Raw genomic sequence first — 19,025 nt, 5'->3', positions numbered from 1 at the left:
AATTTTAATTTTTGTTTTTCAATTTCTGTTATGTTCTGATGAAATAAGCGTATGGAGTCGAAAATTTGGAACTTAAAAATACAATGGAATGATGCATAACTGCCATGGATGCGAACTGGGTTCAATTACATGGACAAATTTATTTAAAATGATAATAATAAATAATGATTTTGTTATACCATTACTTTAACATTGCCCTTACTGCATTACCACAAAATGCACTATTCTCACTCCCATCACCTGCTACAACATTTAATTCACTACTTGAATCACTGACGAAATTATCTTTAACTTTTCTATAGAGTTGAAAAAATGAAATGACCATAAATAAAGAAAATAAGTATTAAACATTATTATAACTGAAAAAAATGAGTAATTTGGTGATTAAAGAACTGCAAGGTGTAATTTTTAAAGAATAAATTTAAAATAAAAAAAATAATTTAAACTTTTTTTTTATATAGTTTTTATTTAAAAAAAATTAAAATAAAATATGTAATAAATATTTTTGTTTTTAAAAATATAAAAGATTACTAATTAAATTTATTTTAATGATACACCAACTAAAGAAGAAAAAATAGAAACAACAAAAAAGAAGAAAGAGAAAAAGAAAATAAAGTAAATTAAAATAAAAGTAAATTAAAAATAAATTTTCAATGTTATTAAAATTATATATTAAAAATAATAAACTATATAGAATTAATATTTGGAATTAATTAATCTTTTTTTTTTAAATCTTTTTTTTACATTTAGCTAGGTATTCTGGATATCATTTAAGAGAGAATTTAATGAAATTTTCAATAAAAATATAGATTAAATTATAATTCACAATTTAAAACTATAAAATAAGATAAAATCTATATAGCTATAAAATATAAATTATAATAATTTAATAAAAACATTATATTAAACAATTGATTATTTTTTATTTTATTTTTTTTTTTGTAATTTTAAAAATTTTTTAAATTTCTTTTTTTTTTTTTCATTTATAAAAATTAAAGCTATCGTTCACTCACACATATTTTTTTACATCCAGCTTATATATTTTTTTTTTGCATTAAATCATATAATTTATTTTTATTTTTACACTTATATACATTTTATTTTATTTTATTTTATTTTAAATAATTTATTTTTTAATAAAAATGTTAAATATTTATTTTATTATTTTATATTTTTTTATTTATTGTTGTTAGTAGCATTTTTTATTACTATTTTGGTAAAATCTTACTCAAGAAATACAAGGGTTGCCGTTGCTCTACCACTAAAGGGGAATATTGCCATTATTGTGCCTTTGATTACGATTACTGGGGAATTCAAAATATAGAAAGCCAAAAACTTGAATATGATCATATAATAGATAGACACAGATTATATGACAGACAAACTTCCCAACAACACACATTCATTATGGAACAATGTCAAAAGAGGCTACAACTATATCAATTTCAAATAAAACAACAGCAAAGACTAGATATTCCATATCAGCAACAACTACAACTCGAACAACAACAACGACTACAACTAAAGCAACATCAAAATCTACAACAACAACAACTAGATCAGGAACAACATCAAATAAGACAACGACAACTACAACATCAAAGACAACAACAACAACAACTATTTCACCAAGTAGAACAACAACATCTACAAGAACTTGAACAAAAAAAACAACAAATACAATAAAAACAACAACAAAAATGTTTTTTTTGTAGATTCTTTTAAAAATAGTTACCCAGAAAAAATATTATAGTTGATGAAATTTATAGTTGTTTAAAAGTTATTTATTATGTTGTCATCCCAGTGGTAAAGAATAGCTTAGGTCGTAAATTTACAGTTTTCCAAGGTTTAAAATTTTAGTAGTCCCTATGTTCAATTCCAAATAGTTTTCGATGTTATGGAAGTAGAAATTGATCTTTTAATAAAAGCAACCCCAAATGGCAAGAAATGAGTTAAAATAATCAAGTACAAGAATAATTTTGTTTTAAAAAATACTTTTCAAAGGTGAAGTTACCTCCAATACCTTCAATTGCGTTTCAAGTAGACTTTTGTATAATAAAAAAAAAAAAAAAAAAAAAAAAAAAATAATAATAAAAATAATAATAATAATAATAATAGAATCAAACATTCACATATTTCAATCTATTTTATGGAAGAAATACATTTTCCCTGGCCAGGCAAATATATTGGAACATCAAATGATTTTAATATCGAATATATTTTCAGAATAAGGACACTAAAACATAATTAAATTTTTAAATAAAATATAATAAAATTTTATTTTTATAAATAATATGTTTATTTTTTACCATTTTCCTTTTTATTAAATATAGCTCTTCATGATATAATTACAATTGATAAAATAGTATTGAATAAACTTGGTGATGATTCTCTAAATTGTGTTTTTAAATAAATATTTCAAATAATGTTTGGTAGAGTTATTTATAACAGTGCCCCCAAATAAATATGTAGACCCCCAATTTATTAAGATGGAAATGATAATTATTGAATTAATAAGTCATATTTAATAGTAATCATATCTATCTGTAACTTTGTCAAGTTGCTCTTTTAAATATTTGTGTATATATCTCAGTAGGGGAATAATACCTGATTTTATTGTTTTCTTATTTTATTTTCATTATAAGCTGTCTTTGGGTGTTGTCTGTGATTCTTTGAAAAATATACCCCCAATTTTTAGTAAATATCAACACGTTATCACAGCCATTTTAAATTTTTAAAATAAATATTTATTTTTAAAAATCTAAAAAATTTTTTTTTATTTTTTTTTTTTTATTTTTTTTTTTTATTTTTTTTATTTTTTTAATTTTTTTATTTTTTTCAATGCACAACAAACAAACACATAAATAATTTTAATAATGTAAACTATAGTACATCCAATAAATAATAATAATAATTTTAACATTACTGAAAATATGTTTAAACCTTTCGAGAACAAGTAAGTAAATCAATACATGAATAAAACAACAATAACAACAACAAACCCACATACATATAGAAAATGGCATCGTTGAAGAAATAGAAATAGAATTACTAACATAAATTAAAATAGCTTTTATTAATATTCAAAAGACAGATTAACCAAATTAAAACCATTCAATACCCTTACAGGATCTGCTGTCGTCGATATTATGAATGAAAGGATTTTAATCAATTATATAAATATTTGGTCTAATAAATCCAACCACGAAATTACTTCTATATTTTAATAATCTCAAAACTAATATCAATAACTGTCATAAAAAGTCACAAAGTCGCAAAGTCGCAGAACTCAAATTCTTTCAAATTCTTTCAATCTCTGATTAAATCAGATAAAGCAAAATTCAAATCAATTATAAGTTCATGTAAAAATTCAAAAAGTGTTAAAGGATGAGCCGTTCAGCTCTTATAGACACTAGTTCACGGTTATCATGTATGAAAAAAACATTAGCAAAAAAAATATTAAACTTAAATCCAACTAAATACTAAACACTCATGAATATACCAATCTAATCAACTATTTATATGAATCTCAATACATTTGCCTTGGCCCAAGCAACAATGATAGAACACAAATAGTTTAGATAAGGAAAAGGGTAAACTTCAGCTTTCGTAAATATTGCTCAAATAGCGAAACAGTCCAATGAATTTTAGCTTATCAAATATTTAAAATATGATCCCCAAAGAATTAAGTATCTGATGGAGGTTCAAGGTTCATAAATGAAGTCGTCGTTTCAATAAACAAATTCTTTAAAGTAACTCCAGCTTTCGCTTGCCATTTTTAAACACATGTTTTAACAGAAAAGTTTAATTCATCTTAGTTCACAAGTACCTAGATATTATTGTAAAGAAGACAATACAAATGATCCACAACTAATTGGTATTGCTTCATCCTTCTACTGGCATCTCCATTTTCAACTTTATAAATGCAAACTTGTAATCAGACTTAGCAAGTATTAGAACTGTTCAAATATAGATGTTATTTATTCATTGTAGAAATGAAAATTAAAACCTATGCAGATTGCAACTTATGCTCGTAATATGCCAAATTAAATTTTTCAACACCAGTTCATCTCCAAACAAATGACCAAGAAATACAAAGTAAGTGTTCAAATAATACCACAACATCAACAACAACTAAAACCAGAAACAATTCCAGTTAGACCAAGACAATACTTATATAAACGTAGTGCACTAAGACTACCTGAAAAATCAAAACATTAAGAATAAGGCTATTAATCAAGAAAGAAGTGCAGCTTAAAATTCTCTTATCAAAAGTAGAAAATGAAATCAAAATTTCCAAAGGTTATATTTAGGAGTTAGAAATCTTGGTGATTCCCCTCGTTCATCTGGTTCACAATCTGCTTCAAGTTTCTCCATTAGGGAAAATTATCAAGTATTAAAAGGAAAATACATTTCATTAGAAAAGCAATTATTTAAAAAAGAAGAGGAGAAGAGATAAATCCAGTAAACAATTTTTCAACACTGGTCATGATACTTCAGTTGGTATATCAGAAGTTTCACTGAGTTCTCGTACTGATAGAGGGGATGGATTGATCCATCAGCATTGATTTCCAAGCAAACTGATGAGTGCGAAGAGAAAGCAGAACAAATAAATCCATTAAAAGCGGTAGCATCAAAATCTAATGTTGGTAGTTCAAATGCAGGTGCTAATAATTCACCAATCATCACATTGAATACTTCAGAAGAAATCAATGGTGATAGAATCAAAGAGATTGAACATGAATTTGAAAGTTATAGAATTGCAAAAGAGAATTTAGCAATGGAAAAAGATTTAGAAACATAACAATTAATAGAAAGTCAAAGAAATAACAGTATTTTTGTTGTAGATCCGAGAAATCTCGATGATAAGCTTCCAACTGAAATGATGATACAGGCTGAACAACTTCGAAAGTTAGAAAATTAGAGATTTCTGACTCAAAAGGTTCATTTAGAAACAGTTAGAAATGAAAATACTCAATTATTAATAACCGTATTCCACTTCATCACTCATCAATTATGGGTTACTATCCAATTGCAAAATTATTACTCCAAAATGGTTATAATATCAGAACAATCGAAAATATTTTCAGTATTAGGATACCGAAACATTATAAAATTTTTAAATAAATATAAATTTAAAATTTTAAATTTTTTATAAATAATTTATTTCAAAAAAATATTATCTCTTTTTAAACTTTTTTTAAAAAAAATTATTCAACATAACAGTTTGAATATGCACATCATAATTTGTTTCTTTTCCAACTTTTTTATTTTTTTTCTATTTTTTTTAACCATTTTTTGTTATTATTATATGCCTTTATTCTTTTTTTTTAAGGGGTGTTAAGGCAAGGGGGGTGTCTTGATAAAAAAAAATTTCTTATATTTAAAAAAAAGTGATGCATAAATTTCTTCTATTTAGTTATAAAAATTTATTAAATAATTTTTTTTTATTTTCCTCTCAAAAACCTTCACAGGACCATAAGTAGTAATATTATGGTGCTATATAACAACATATTCACACCTAAAATGATAATATTATATTTTAAAAAAAAAAATTATAAATAATATTTTTATTTATCCACCAAGTTCCAAAAAAAGATCAACAGAAAGTTTGTAAACAGTTTATAAAAAATGATAAGTAAAAGTTCAAAAAATTTAAATCTATAAAAAAATTGTGGAAATAACCAATAGTAATTTAATTTTAAATACAAATAAAAGAAGATAAAATTTTATGTTGAATCTATCTCATAAAAAAAAAATTAGGTAAGTGAAGTGTTTGGGTAGTTTTAAATTTTTTCCTTTAACTGACAAGTAAAAAAAAAGAAGATAAAAATTAATAAAAAAAAAAAAGGGGTTAACCCCTCCGGAGTGTTTTTTTAAGTTAAAAATAAATTTAATAAAAAAAAAATAAATTTAATAAAAAAAAAAATTGTTTTTTTTAATATAAATACTGGCTACTGAAAATTAATTTATTCATTCAAATATATTAATATAGCAAAAAAAAAAAAGTATTTATAAAAATTGTATATAAAAAAAAAAAAAAAAAAAAAAAAACTAATTTTATTATTATTATTCTTTTAAAATGAAAAGTGAATGGATCTTGGACTATAAGTATGCTATTCTTGTTTTTTATTATAATTTTTACAGAAATTTTTCTAATATATTTTTCTTATTTTTTTTCTTTTTAATCAGAACCAAACGAATCAGAAAAAAATATTGTAGGTATTATTATCTATATTTTTGAAAATTTTTATTTTTTAATAAACTAATATAATTTTAGAAAACTTCAAAAAGAGAAACAATTATCAATTTTACAGTTGAAGGTGGTGGTGAAGGAAAGGTTTGGTTTGCATGTGAACGTGTTCCACCAGTTGACTTTGTTTTTCAAAATAATGGAAAATTTATTTATGATTTTAGAGGTGGAGATATAACCATAAATAATATAGGAAAAACAACCATAAAATGTGATGCCCAATTTAACTAGAGTTCGAAGAACATCATCGTTTTTCTTTTTTATTATCACACAGAAGACTTTATTCAAAAAACCATTTTTTGAATATAATTTGAAAAAGATAAAAAATAGGAAAATCAAAAAAGTTAAAAAACAGGATTATAATTAATAAAAAAAGAATTGTTATTAAAATTTTGAAATTTTTATTTAACTAATAATAGTTGTGATTAAAAATTATCGTTATCGTTTATTTTTTACAATAAATATAAATTTTATTTTTTATAAACAATCTATTTTATTTTTACCTAATTTTCCTTTTTATTAAATGCTAAATGATTCATTCAAAAATAAAATGGTAAACCCGGATAATTTATTATGATGATATATGAAACCTTGAACTGGTTCTTGATAGTTGTCTTTTTGATGATATTCGAATGTATATTATTATTTGATCACCTACTTTGTATTTCTTGGTATGTTCATTTTGTTTGTAGTTTGTCTCTGAAAGCAGCTTATATCGTTTATTCAATTCTTAAATGATTTGTGAATGGCGGTGAGTTAGCAGTTTATAGAGAAGTTGGTTCATAACCCTGGTTTGCGAAAAATGGAGTGATTTAGTTGTGTTTAATACAGAAAATGACCATTTATTTGGAGATGAACCGGTGTTGAAAATTTAATTTGGTACCAAAATTTTTCATTTAAACTTTGTTAATAGTTTTTAATGGTTATAAAAAGATAAATGAACTAAATAATTATTGTCCTGAAAAATGTGAGGCGTTTTATTAATTGTATGATAAAATGTCGAATTTGGTGATGTTTGGGTGTCACTGCTATTGCTTGATGAGGACTGCCTTTGGTTTGGCACTATATTGATTTTTAATTATTATAAAATGTTTTAATATTAACTTTCTTTAGGGCTTCTAATAACTGAGGACTGAATATTGATTTTTTTGGGGTCATATTTTAAATATATTTGATAAGCTAAAACCATTGGACTGTTTCACAATATTTACGAAAGCTGAAGTTTACCCTTTTCCTTGTCTAAACTATTTGTGTTCTGTCATTGTTGCTTGGGCCGAGGGAAATGTATTGAGATTCTTATAAATGGTTGGTAAGATTGAATATCTTCATTAGTGATTAGTTGGATCTAAGTTTAATCTTTTATTTTGCCAATGTTTTTTTCATACATGATAACGGTGCACTAGTGTCTATAATAAGAGCTGAAAGGTACATCCATTAACACTTTTTGAATTATTACATGAACTTGTAATTGATTTGAATTTTGCTTTATTTGATTTACTCGAGATTGAAAGAATTTGAGTTTCTGCGACTTGGTGATAGCATTTGATATTAGTTTTGAGATTATTATTATATAGAAGCAATATTTCGTGATTGGATTTATTAGACCAAATCTTTATATAATTGATTAAAATCCTTTCATTCATAATATCGACGACAGCAGATCCTGTAAGGGTATTGAATGGTATTATAAAACTGAATAGTTTTAATTGGTAAATCTGTCTTTTGAAAGTTATTTTAATTTATGTTAGTAATTCTGTTTCTATTTTCTATATTTCTTCAACGATGCCATTTTCTATATGTATGTGGGTTTGTTGTTGTTGTTGTTTTAAAATAATGTATTAATTTACTTACTTGTTCTCGAAAGGTTTTAAACATATTTCGGTAATGTTATAATTATTATTATAATTGATTAGATGTGGTATAATTTACATTATTAAAATTATTTATGTGTTTGTTTGTTGTGTATTGAAAAAAATTAAAAAAAAATAATTAAAAAAAAAAATTAAAAAAAAAAAATTATAAAAAAATTATTGGAGTTTTAAAAATAAATTATTATAAAAAAATAAAAATCGTAATGAGTTGATATTTACTAAAAATTATTAATAAAACAACAAAGTGCTGCAATCAAAAAATTAAATAAATAAAATAGTTCTATGTTTAATTATAAAATTAAAAATATGCAAATATATAATATTTTTTTTTTTTTTTATGAAATATTTTATTTTTCTTTATTATAATCAAACACAATAAGAGTGATTTTTATTCTTTATTTTATTTTTCTTTTGGTTTTTTAAATTTTTTTTTTTTTTTAAATTTTTTTGTTGATAAATACTAACTAGTGAACTATTTGGTGATACTAAAGAAGAGTATGGAAATAGAAATCGGAATGATTTTAATAAAGAGGATGATATTTGTGATAAATTTGGATTTGATATATAATTAAATAGTGAACTATTTGGTGATACTAAAGAGTATGGAAATAGAGATCGGAATGATTCTAATAAAGAGGTTGATATTTGTGATAAATTTGATATAAAAATAAACATATGTTTTTTATATACATAAAGACCAATAGCAAAGGCGGCAATAAAGATGGAATCTGCAACTATAATTGGATAATTGGTACTACCTTTTTCATATTTAGCAATAGAATTCATAGCAATAAATGGTAAATAACTATTACTATGAATATTTAAACGACTGATTTCACGTGATTTTTGTTTACCTTCTTCTTCAGTTGGTAATTTTATAAATTGAATATGAACATATGATGGTTGACGGCAAAAGAATGGAATTTTAATTGAATGGGCTTCTGGTAATGGGCTGCTAATACTCTTTTTGTTTCTAATAGTCACAATAACATTTTGTGGATCATTTGATTGTTTTTGACAAGTGACTTTGAATGAATTATTATCACCTGGAGTGATTGAGAGTGAGTTTTGTTCTTTATTATCTGATGAAATAAATTTGGAATAAATCTTTGGTTGTAAAAGCCATGTCTCTTTACCACCACAGAAAGAAACCTCGGCCGATGAACCTAAACTTAATAAAAACTCTATTTGATCAGCTGGTGGAGAAGCAAAAATACGAATTTCTTCTCTCATTCCATTGTATTGAACTGAAATAACAGTTGAGCCTTCTTTTAGAGCCAAAAATTCACGAGATGAACATATGTCACTTGATATCTTTTGTTGGTCGACCTTTTCATGTGGTAAAATTTTGAAAATGGAATCATCTTTAACTTTCCATTCTAAATTATTAATTGAGCAAGATTCGAAATGAACTCCTTTTGGTAAATGCTTTGATAATAATTTAGTTGAGAGTACTAATTTTTTACCAACTTCGACCTCTACTTGAGATGATGAAAAAACAATTTGGTCTGGTTCTTGAACATTGACAACAGATCTAGCAAAATTATTATTAGCAATAACACCCTTAGAATTGACATCAACAATGGATGTATTTCCAACTTTTGGATTACTTGATGACCAAATATAAGTTGAGTTTGGAGTATCTATAAAAAAAATTAAGGTTAATATTTATTATCCAATATTTACTTTTTAAAAAAGTTCTATTTTTAGTTAATAATTTATAGTACCTGGAATGCAAAGTGAAGAACTTGGATTTAATTGGGGTGTTTCTGGGGTAAATCTTGATAAAAAAAATAAAAATATAACTAAAAATGATAGAAATAAAATTTTATTTACTATCATATTTGGGTTGATTTTATATACATAAAGACCAATAGCAAAGGCGGCAATAAAGATGGAACCTGCAAATATAATTGGATAATTGGTACTACCTTTTACATATTTAGCAATAGAATTCATAGCAATAAATGGTAAATCACTATTATTATGAATATTTAAACGACTGATTTCACCTGATTTTTGTTTTTTCAATGATAAAATAGAATCTTGATGTATTGGATTCGATGATTGAATAATTTGTTTACCTTCTTCTTCATTTGGTAATTTTATAAATTGAATATGAACATATGATGGTTGACGGCAAAAGAATGGAATTTTAATTGAATGGGCTTCTGGTAATGGGCTGCTAATACTCTTTTTGTTTCTAATAGTCACAATAACATTTTGTGGATCATTTGATTGTTTTTGACAAGTGACTTTGAATGAATTATTATCACCTGGAGTGATTGAGAGTGAGTTTTGTTCTTTATTATCTGATGAGATAGTTTTGGAATAAATCTTTGGTTCTAAATGCCATGTCTCTTTACCACCACAGAAAGAAACCTCGGCAGATGAATCTAAACTTAATAAAACTTCCATTTGATCAGCTGGTGGAGAAGCAAAAATACGAATTTCTTCTCTCATTCCATTGTATTGAACTGAAATAACAGTTGAGCCTTCTTTTAGAGCCAAAAATTCACGAGATGAACATATGTCACTTGATATCTTTTGTTGGTCGACCTTTTCATGTGGTAAAATTTTGAAAATGGAATCATCTTTAACTTTCCATTCTAAATTATTAATTGAGCAAGATTCGAAATGAACTCCTTTTGGTAAATGCTTTGATAATAATTTAGTTGAGAGTACTAATTTTTTACCAACTTCGACCTCTACTTGAGATGATGAAAAAACAATTTGGTCTGGTTCTTGAACAATGACAACAGATCCAGCACAATTATTATTACCAATAACACCTTTAGAATTGACATCAACAATGGATGTATTTCCAACTTTTGGATTCCAAATATAAGTTGGAGTTGAGTTTGGAGTATCTATAAAAAAAATTAAGGTTAATATTATCCAATATTTACTTTTTAAAAAAGTTCTATTTTTAGTTAATAATTTATAGTTTATTTTAGTACCTGGAATGCAAAGTGAAGAACTTAGATTTAATTGGGGTGTTACTGGGGTAAATCTTGATAAAAAAAATAATATAACTAAAAATGATAGAAATAAAATTTTATTTACTATCATATTTAGGTTGATTTTATATAAATATATATAAAATATATAAATATATAAAATAATAAAGAAAGAAAAAGTTGAAAAAATAAAATATTGAAAAATGTGTGAATATTATTTAATTAAAATTATAAAAAAAAAAAATATTATTGTGTTGAAAAATTGTAAAAATAAAGCTATTATTTGTGTGAATAAAATAATAAAGAAAAAAAAAAAAAATGTTTTCTTTAATTCAAAAAAAAAAAAAAAAAATTAAAATAATAAAAATTTATTTATTAAAAAGAAAGAATTGTTTAATTTTTTTTATAAAATAAAGAAAATAATTAAAAAAATAATTGTAAAGCAATAATTTAGTTTATATCTTTTTTTATATTATAGATTGATCATTTTTTTTATTTGATTTCGATTTTTTATTTAATTCTCTTTTAAATGATACCCAAAACATTAAACTAACTTTTTCATTTTAAAAAAATGATTTTTAAAAAAAAAAAAAAAAATTAATCAAATTGATTATTTGTATGATTTTTACAACTAAATTTAAGAAATTATATTAGAATTTTTATTTAATTATTAGTTTTAATAAAAAAAATAATTATAAAGTAATTTATAATATATTTAAAAATTATAAATATGTGTTTTTTTAAATAAAAAAATTAAGGAGATTTTGGATTATAACATGGATTGAAAGTGGCAGTTCATGTGGTTTCAATCCATGTTATAATCCATGTAGTGGTAACAGTAACATTATTAATATTGATATTGATATTGGTCATCGTCGAAAAAGATGCTGCTAAATTTACTCTAAAAAAAAATTATATTTATATATATTACCTTAAATTAATTCGAGTAATTCTAAAATAACCTATCTATTTTTGAGATCTCTTAAGAGTGATTCTTTGAGCGTACTAAATTTTAAAAGTTGATGATTTGTTTGTTCTTTTAAAAGATTTAACTTTTCTTCCATTCATTGTCTTATCTCCTCTTCGATATTTTCAATTTTCAGTTTTACAGTAATTGAGTATTTTCATTTCTAACTGTTTCTAAATGAACCTTTTGATTCAGAAATCTCTAATTTTCAAAGTTGTTCATCTTGTAACTTTCTAAGTTGTTCAGCCTGCATCATCATTTTAGTTCTACAATAAACACTGCTATTTCTTTGACTTTCTATTAATTTGGTATCTAAATCTTTTTCCATAATCCATAAATTTTCTATTCTCTAAAAGTATTTATTGAGATATATTATCATTCGAGGATGCATCCACATTTTCAAATTATATTAGGGTCAATTTCGTCAAAATAAATACAACATACAATTTTTTTTCAGGTAGTCTTAGTGCAATACGTTTATATGAGTATTGTCTTGGTCTGGATGCTATTGCTTCTGGTTGTTATTTTTGCTGTTGTAGTTATTGTGTTATTATATGATCACTTGCATTGTATTTCTTGGTATGCTTATAAGACAGAGACATTAATATTATTTTTATAGTTTGAAGAAGATTAGGAATTTGAAGTTTGGGAGATGGTGAAAATATTTTTTAATGGTTATGAACTATCTGATAAACCGCTATCTGATGAACTGATAGCTGATGATGATCTGCTATCTGATGTGCCTCTTGAAGAGTCCTCTGATGCGTCTGAAGAGTCTTTCCAGTCTGAAGAGTTACCTGCTATTATACCTGTTGATATGCTGGTTGATCCACTTGTTCATGTCACCTGTAGCACCGTGTGACTGTTATTTCTTTATAAGGACTGCCTTTGGTTTGCTACATTTGGCACTAAATTGATTTTTAACTATTAATTATTATAATATGTTTTAATATTAGCTTTCTTAAAAGCTTCTAATAACTGAGGCTGATTATTGATTTACTGAATTAATACTATTTTTTTTTAAATATAGATGACTAAAATTGGAGTATTTAAATATTGTGCTCTATTATTAAATTTATTTAATTCGATATTTAAATATATATTTGATTGTTGTTATTATTATTGTTGTTTTTTTTTTTTTAAAATAATGTATTGATTTCTAAATTGTTCTAAAAAGGTTTAAACATATTTCGGTTATTTTAAAATTATTATTTTTGGTGTAATATATTTTACATTATTAAAATTATTTGTGTGGGTGTGTTTGTTGTGTGTTGAAAAATTAAAAATAAAAATAAAATAAAAAAATTGGGAAAAATTTAAAAAAAATTATTTGAATTTTAAATATAAATATGGCAGTAATGTGTGTTTTAAAAAATCTTATAAAAAGATGCCCCATAATTTTACAACACATTTTTAAATTTATATTTTTAATATTCTTAAAAATAGTTTTAATAAATTTTTTTTGTATAAAATAAAATAAAATAAAATAAAATAAAGTAAAATAAAAAAAAATCAATAAATAAATATTATAACAAATAAATGAAATAGTAAATAAAATAATAATTAATTATTTATTTATGTCAAAGTAACCTTATTAATGGCCCTTAAGGGAGCAGGGGTGTGACATTCACATAGTGTTTGGCATCGTGGTAATCCTCCGTTTTTTAAACCATTTCTCTTTAATATATGGATATATACCCAGGCTTTATCAAATCATATATTATTGAAGGTGGACCTCTTTAAAAAACTGACAGGTGAATGGCATAGATATTAATTATAATTATTATTTTAAACTATTTATTTATTTATTCATATAATAATAAAACAAATAACAGTAAGCGAGCTTTAAAATTTTTTATCAAATACTGCAATTTTATGAATATTGATATTTTTTTTTTTTTAAAAATTATCAATCTAATATTTAAAAAAAAATAAGGTTGAATTAACTATTGAATGAAGTTCATGTGTAATAAATTATTATAAAACTATTGTTTTTTTGTTTAATATTTTTTTTTTTATTTTTTTTTTGTTTTTATTATTTTTTATTTTTTTTTTTAAATATAAAATTTTTTTTTTTTTAATATTTTTTTTTATTTCTAAATAATAATTTTTTTTTTTTGTAAATAATTACTAGTATTTTTTTAATTATAAATAATTATTTATTTTTGTATAATAAAATGGATTATTTTATATATACATATATTTTTTTATTTTTTTTTGGTTCCATTGGTTTTTATTTTGCATTTTGTTATGGTAAAATCAAAATAAACAAATTCAACAAATATATCAACAAAGAAGAGAGTTGGAAAAAAGAGGACTACCAACACAATGATTCTGACCAATTAGAGGATTTGGTCAATTCATTGGGAAGTTTAAGTCTTCAACCATCTCCATTGAGTGAAGAAGAAAAGGCCACTGAAGAATTTCTAAAGGAATATAGAAAATTGCAAGAAGAAATGTATCGTTAGAAGTTCCTCAATTCAATCAAATGGTGTTTATGATGTCTCAAAAAAACAAACCCAAATTCTAAATTAGATTACATTATTTCCAAATTTGAACAAACTATTTAAAATTTAAAATTTTCAATACAATAGACTGTCATTTATAAATAGAGCTTTATTCAAGTAAGTTATTCATACATTTATATTTATACATAATAAATAAAACTTATATTAATTTTTTTCATTTTTTAATTGCAGATAGAGTGTAAAAGAGTGGGTGATCTTCTATCTGGAAAACATATAAACAACCAAAACAAACAAACAAATAATAAATAATAAAATACCTTATAATGAGACTTTTTGGGTTAAAACTATCTTTATTGATAATATTGATAATATTAATAATATTGATATAATGATCTTTATTTATGAATTTTTATGCCTTTTATTTTTGGCGAATTATTTTTGAAAAAATATTAAAAAAATTAAAAAAAATTAAAATAAAAATTTCGGTTAAAAGAAATTTTTATGAAACACGTTGCAAGAAGCCATCGTATTACTTTTTATGGGAAAAGCTTTATAGGCTATAAAAACCCAATTATATATATATATTATATATTAATTATTATATAATTAATATGTGAGTGTCTAACATAGAGGGTTGTGTTGCAAGATCAATATATGATATTCAATTATATTTATTGGCTAAAAAATTTAGATAATATTCCAATGATTATTCCGATAATGAATCAAATTCCGACGATGATTCCGATGAACATACCTATTCCGATGATGATGAGGATCTTTCAGATGAAAACTTATTATATAAATTTCTCGTTTGAGATCCGAGTCAGAAGAATCTGTTGACTATATGGTTCTCGATTAATCATGAAATAGATAGCGATGAAATTAATAATTAAATCGTTTCATTTATTTTCTATTTATAAAATAAGATGCGATGAAGTTATTAATTAAATTGTTTCATTCAATGTTTCATTTTTTAAAATCGATGTTATTGAAATAGTTAACCACATTATTCAAAAAGTTTCAAAAAGTAATTCACATCATTATCAACTTTTAGTAACAAATATTGCAACATTTAGTTCAACTCTTCAAAAAATGCTCAGGAAATGAACAAAGAAATTCTAAATATTAGAAAGGTAACCATTATGATAAACCAGAATAATTATAATTATATATAAATATAAAATCACTAATATTTAATTTTGACATTTATTTAGTTTAGTTCTAATCATTATTTTTAAGTCTCAATTTGTAATCTAACCAAAAATTTGGGTTTTTGTCCACCACAATCTTCGAGGTATCCATCAATGTAAACTATATTCACCTTTTCTTCAAAACATCACAATCATTTAATTCACTCAAAACCACAATACTTTAATGGAATCAAAAGTAAGTAAATTATAATAAAATAATAATAACCAACCATGCGTAGAGGAAATAAAAAAGATATAAACGTAATTACTAACCATTATAATTGTTATTAATCAATATTAGTTGTATTCAATCAGACCTATTATTCTTTCATTAAATGGGAATTATAAAAAATAAATAAAATAAATATACACTTTTAATTTTTTTATTTTTTTTTAAAATTTATTTTTTTTAATTTATTTATTTATTAAAAAATAACATCCTTCGAGAGTTGAATGTTGTTTTTGATTGAATGTTTTCTTTATTGATATTTCATTATCCATTTTTGAAAATACCTAATTATCCTTCTAAGTTGTTCAACCTGTATCATTTATATATTTAAATATTGTGCTCGATTATTAAATTTATTTTAATACTGAAAAGATTTCGGGTAGGCTTGATTTATTATATATTTTGCATGATTTGAATTTTACTCGAGATTGAAAGACTTTGAAAGAATTTGAGTTTCTGCGACTTTGTGACTTTTTATGATAGTTATTGATATTGGTTTTGAGATTATTATAATATAGAAGTAATATTTCGTGGTTGGATTTATTAGGCCAGATATTTATATAATTGATTAAAATCCTTTCATTCATGATATCCACGACAGCAGATCTTGTAAGGGTATTGAATGGTTTTAATTGGTAAATCTATCTTTTGAATATTAATAGAAGTTTATTTAATTTATGTTAGTAGTTCTGTTTCTATTTCTTCAAAGATGCCATTTTCTATATGTATGTGGGTTTGTTGTTGCTGTTATTGTTGTTTTATTCATGTATTGGTTTACTTACTTATTCTCGAAAGGTTTAAACATATTTATTGTATGTGCTATAGTTTACATTATTAAAATTATTTATGTGTTTGTTTTTTTGTTGTTTTTTAAAAAAAATAAAATAAAACAATTAAAAAAAAATAAAAAAAAAAATAAAAAATTTTTTTTTAAAAAATTATTAGATTTTTAAAAATAAATATTTATTTTAAAAATGGGTGTGATAATGTGTTGATATTTAAAAATTGGGGGGGTTATATTTTTGAAAGAATTACAGACAACACCCAAAGACAGCTTATAATGAATATGAAATAAGAAAACAATAAAATCAGGTATTATTCCCCTACTGAGATATACACAAATATTTAAAGGAGCAACTTAACAGAGTTACAGATCGATATGATTACTATTAAATATTACTTATTAATTCAATAATTATCATTTCCATCTTAATAAAGTTGGGGGTTTACATATTTATTTGAGGGTACTGTTATAAATAACTCTACTGAAACATTATTTGAAACATTTATTTAAACAAATTTATTCAAAAACACAATTTAGCGAATCATCACAAAGTTTATTCAATACAATTTTATCAATTGTAATTATCATGAAGATCTATATTTAATAAAAGGGAAAATGGTAAAAAATAAACATATTATTTATAAAAATAAAATTTTATTATATTTTATTTAAAAATTTAATGATGTTTTAGTATCCTTATACTGAAAATATTTTCGATATTAAAATCATTTGATGTTCCAATATATTTGCCTGGCCAGGGAAAATGTATTTCTTCCATCAAATAGATTGAAATATGTGAGTGTTTGATTCTATTATTATTATTTTTTTTTTTTTTTTTTTTTTTTTATAAAATTATTAATTATTATTGATTTACTAAAAGTTCTTTTCTAAAGCTTTAGGGTTGATGATGCTGTTGCTTATGAAAGCGATGCTGATGATGAGGAATGCTGATGGTAATCAATGCTGATGATGGTGATGGTGATGATGAGGACCAAAATGAATGCTGATGATAATGCTGAGGACCAAGACGAATGCTGCTGATGAATGCTGCTGAATGATGCTGCTGATGATGAGGACCAAGATGAATGCTGATGGTGATAAGGCTTAGGAACAAGATGAATGCCGGTGAGGATGCTCATGATGATGATGATGATGCTGATAACCAAGACGAATGCCGGTGAGGATGCTGATGATGATGATAATGCCGAGGACCAAGACGAATACTGCTGATGAATGCTTCTGATTATGAGGACCAAGATGAATACCGGTGAGGATGCTATTTATTATTTAACTACTTTGGTTGATTATTATCATTACTAAATTAATGATCTTATAATTAACTATTATATTATTTTTTTTTTTTTTTTTTTTTTTTTTATTTTACCAATGTCTTGTTTATTTTGTATCATAATTTAATCTAGTTGTCCTAAGGTAATTTAAAATATTTATTATTTATTTATTATGATATAGAATTATTCTAGAAGACTAAGTTTTTTAAAATCTTTTTTCATAATAAATAAATTCTAAAGTTAATAATATAAATAGGTTAGTTTTTGTAAATCTTAATTGTTGCTTTTTTAATAATTACATTGACAAAGATTGCCTTAGGTTGTGGTTCAATTTGGTGGTGAAGATTTGAATTTAAATAACTTCTAAAGTTATCAAAAATTTTGGAAGGAATCCAAACCATCATCCAAATAATAAAAAATAAAAATGCCATAGCTTTATATGACAAACTTGAAATGGAGCTTTCCAAAACTTCTGCTAAAATTTTAAATCTATATTTAAAAGAATTAGTAATCAAAAAATGTACATATAAAATGATTTAAACACTTACTTTAGTGATTTTGGAGGATCTCTATCCATACAGAGCTCCCATGCTTTACATTTCTCTTCTTTTTGAATTTAATTAAAAATAAAATTGGAATTAGTTTAAAGAAATGTTTTGATTTATAAAATTATAAATTATAAATACCTGAAGAGAGATGATTATATATAATATTTACATCATTTAATACTATATTAAATGTAAAATATACAGAATAAAATAAAATAAAAACTATTAAAAATTTAACTATTAAAAATAAATATTCTACTAATACTATTAGTAGATAATGATTATTATTCTTTTTATTATTATTAATTTTATTATTATTATTATTATTTTTATTATTATTATTATTGCTATTTAGTTGTTTTAAATTTTTTTTTATTATATTGTATTTTACTAATAATACAATAAAGAAAACAATTAATAATACTTCTAAAGTATAAATAAAAAGGTTATTATTTGAAAAATCCAT

At 23.3% G+C, this 19,025-nt stretch overlaps 5 protein-coding genes across 5 annotated transcripts; 1 reads left to right on the top strand and 4 right to left on the bottom strand.

Annotated features, from left to right (window-relative positions):
• Positions 1 to 202: 202 nt before the first annotated feature.
• Positions 203 to 1,350, bottom strand: DICPUDRAFT_156628 (uncharacterized protein; the record flags this gene model as incomplete). Its single annotated transcript, XM_003291905.1, has 2 exons — positions 203 to 296; positions 1,229 to 1,350. Coding segments are annotated over 2 exons (216 nt in total), but the record flags the coding sequence as incomplete, so codon positions are not given.
• A 65-nt stretch (positions 1,351 to 1,415) lies between these two features.
• Positions 1,416 to 1,661, top strand: DICPUDRAFT_156627 (uncharacterized protein; the record flags this gene model as incomplete). The annotated part of the gene is made up of 1 exon (XM_003291909.1): positions 1,416 to 1,661. The coding sequence occupies one exon, from the start codon at positions 1,416 to 1,418 to the stop codon at positions 1,659 to 1,661; it is 246 nt and encodes an 81-aa protein (XP_003291957.1).
• Positions 1,662 to 7,652: 5,991 nt separating this feature from the next.
• Positions 7,653 to 11,646, bottom strand: DICPUDRAFT_156621 (uncharacterized protein; the record flags this gene model as incomplete). The annotated part of the gene is made up of 6 exons (XM_003291904.1): positions 7,653 to 7,736; positions 8,590 to 9,767; positions 9,811 to 9,871; positions 9,988 to 10,994; positions 11,034 to 11,137; positions 11,639 to 11,646. The coding sequence occupies 6 exons, from the start codon at positions 11,644 to 11,646 to the stop codon at positions 7,653 to 7,655; spliced, it is 2,442 nt and encodes an 813-aa protein (XP_003291952.1).
• A 1,080-nt stretch (positions 11,647 to 12,726) lies between these two features.
• DICPUDRAFT_156617 (uncharacterized protein) lies at positions 12,727 to 16,743 on the bottom strand (the record flags this gene model as incomplete). The annotated part of the gene is made up of 3 exons (XM_003291903.1): positions 12,727 to 12,883; positions 15,274 to 15,309; positions 16,721 to 16,743. 3 exons carry the CDS (start codon positions 16,741 to 16,743, stop codon positions 12,727 to 12,729), a joined length of 216 nt encoding a protein of 71 aa, XP_003291951.1.
• Positions 16,744 to 17,238: 495 nt separating this feature from the next.
• DICPUDRAFT_82600 (uncharacterized protein) lies at positions 17,239 to 19,025 on the bottom strand (the record flags this gene model as incomplete). The annotated part of the gene is made up of 4 exons (XM_003291902.1): positions 17,239 to 17,316; positions 18,311 to 18,500; positions 18,560 to 18,617; positions 18,698 to 19,025. 4 exons carry the CDS (start codon positions 19,023 to 19,025, stop codon positions 17,239 to 17,241), a joined length of 654 nt encoding a protein of 217 aa, XP_003291950.1.

The sequence above is a fragment of the Dictyostelium purpureum genome (genome assembly GCF_000190715.1).
Source record: "Dictyostelium purpureum unplaced genomic scaffold DICPUscaffold_309, whole genome shotgun sequence".
NCBI classification, from domain to species: Eukaryota; Evosea; class Eumycetozoa; order Dictyosteliales; family Dictyosteliaceae; genus Dictyostelium; species Dictyostelium purpureum.
This window is presented reverse-complemented; position numbering and strand designations above follow the sequence as displayed.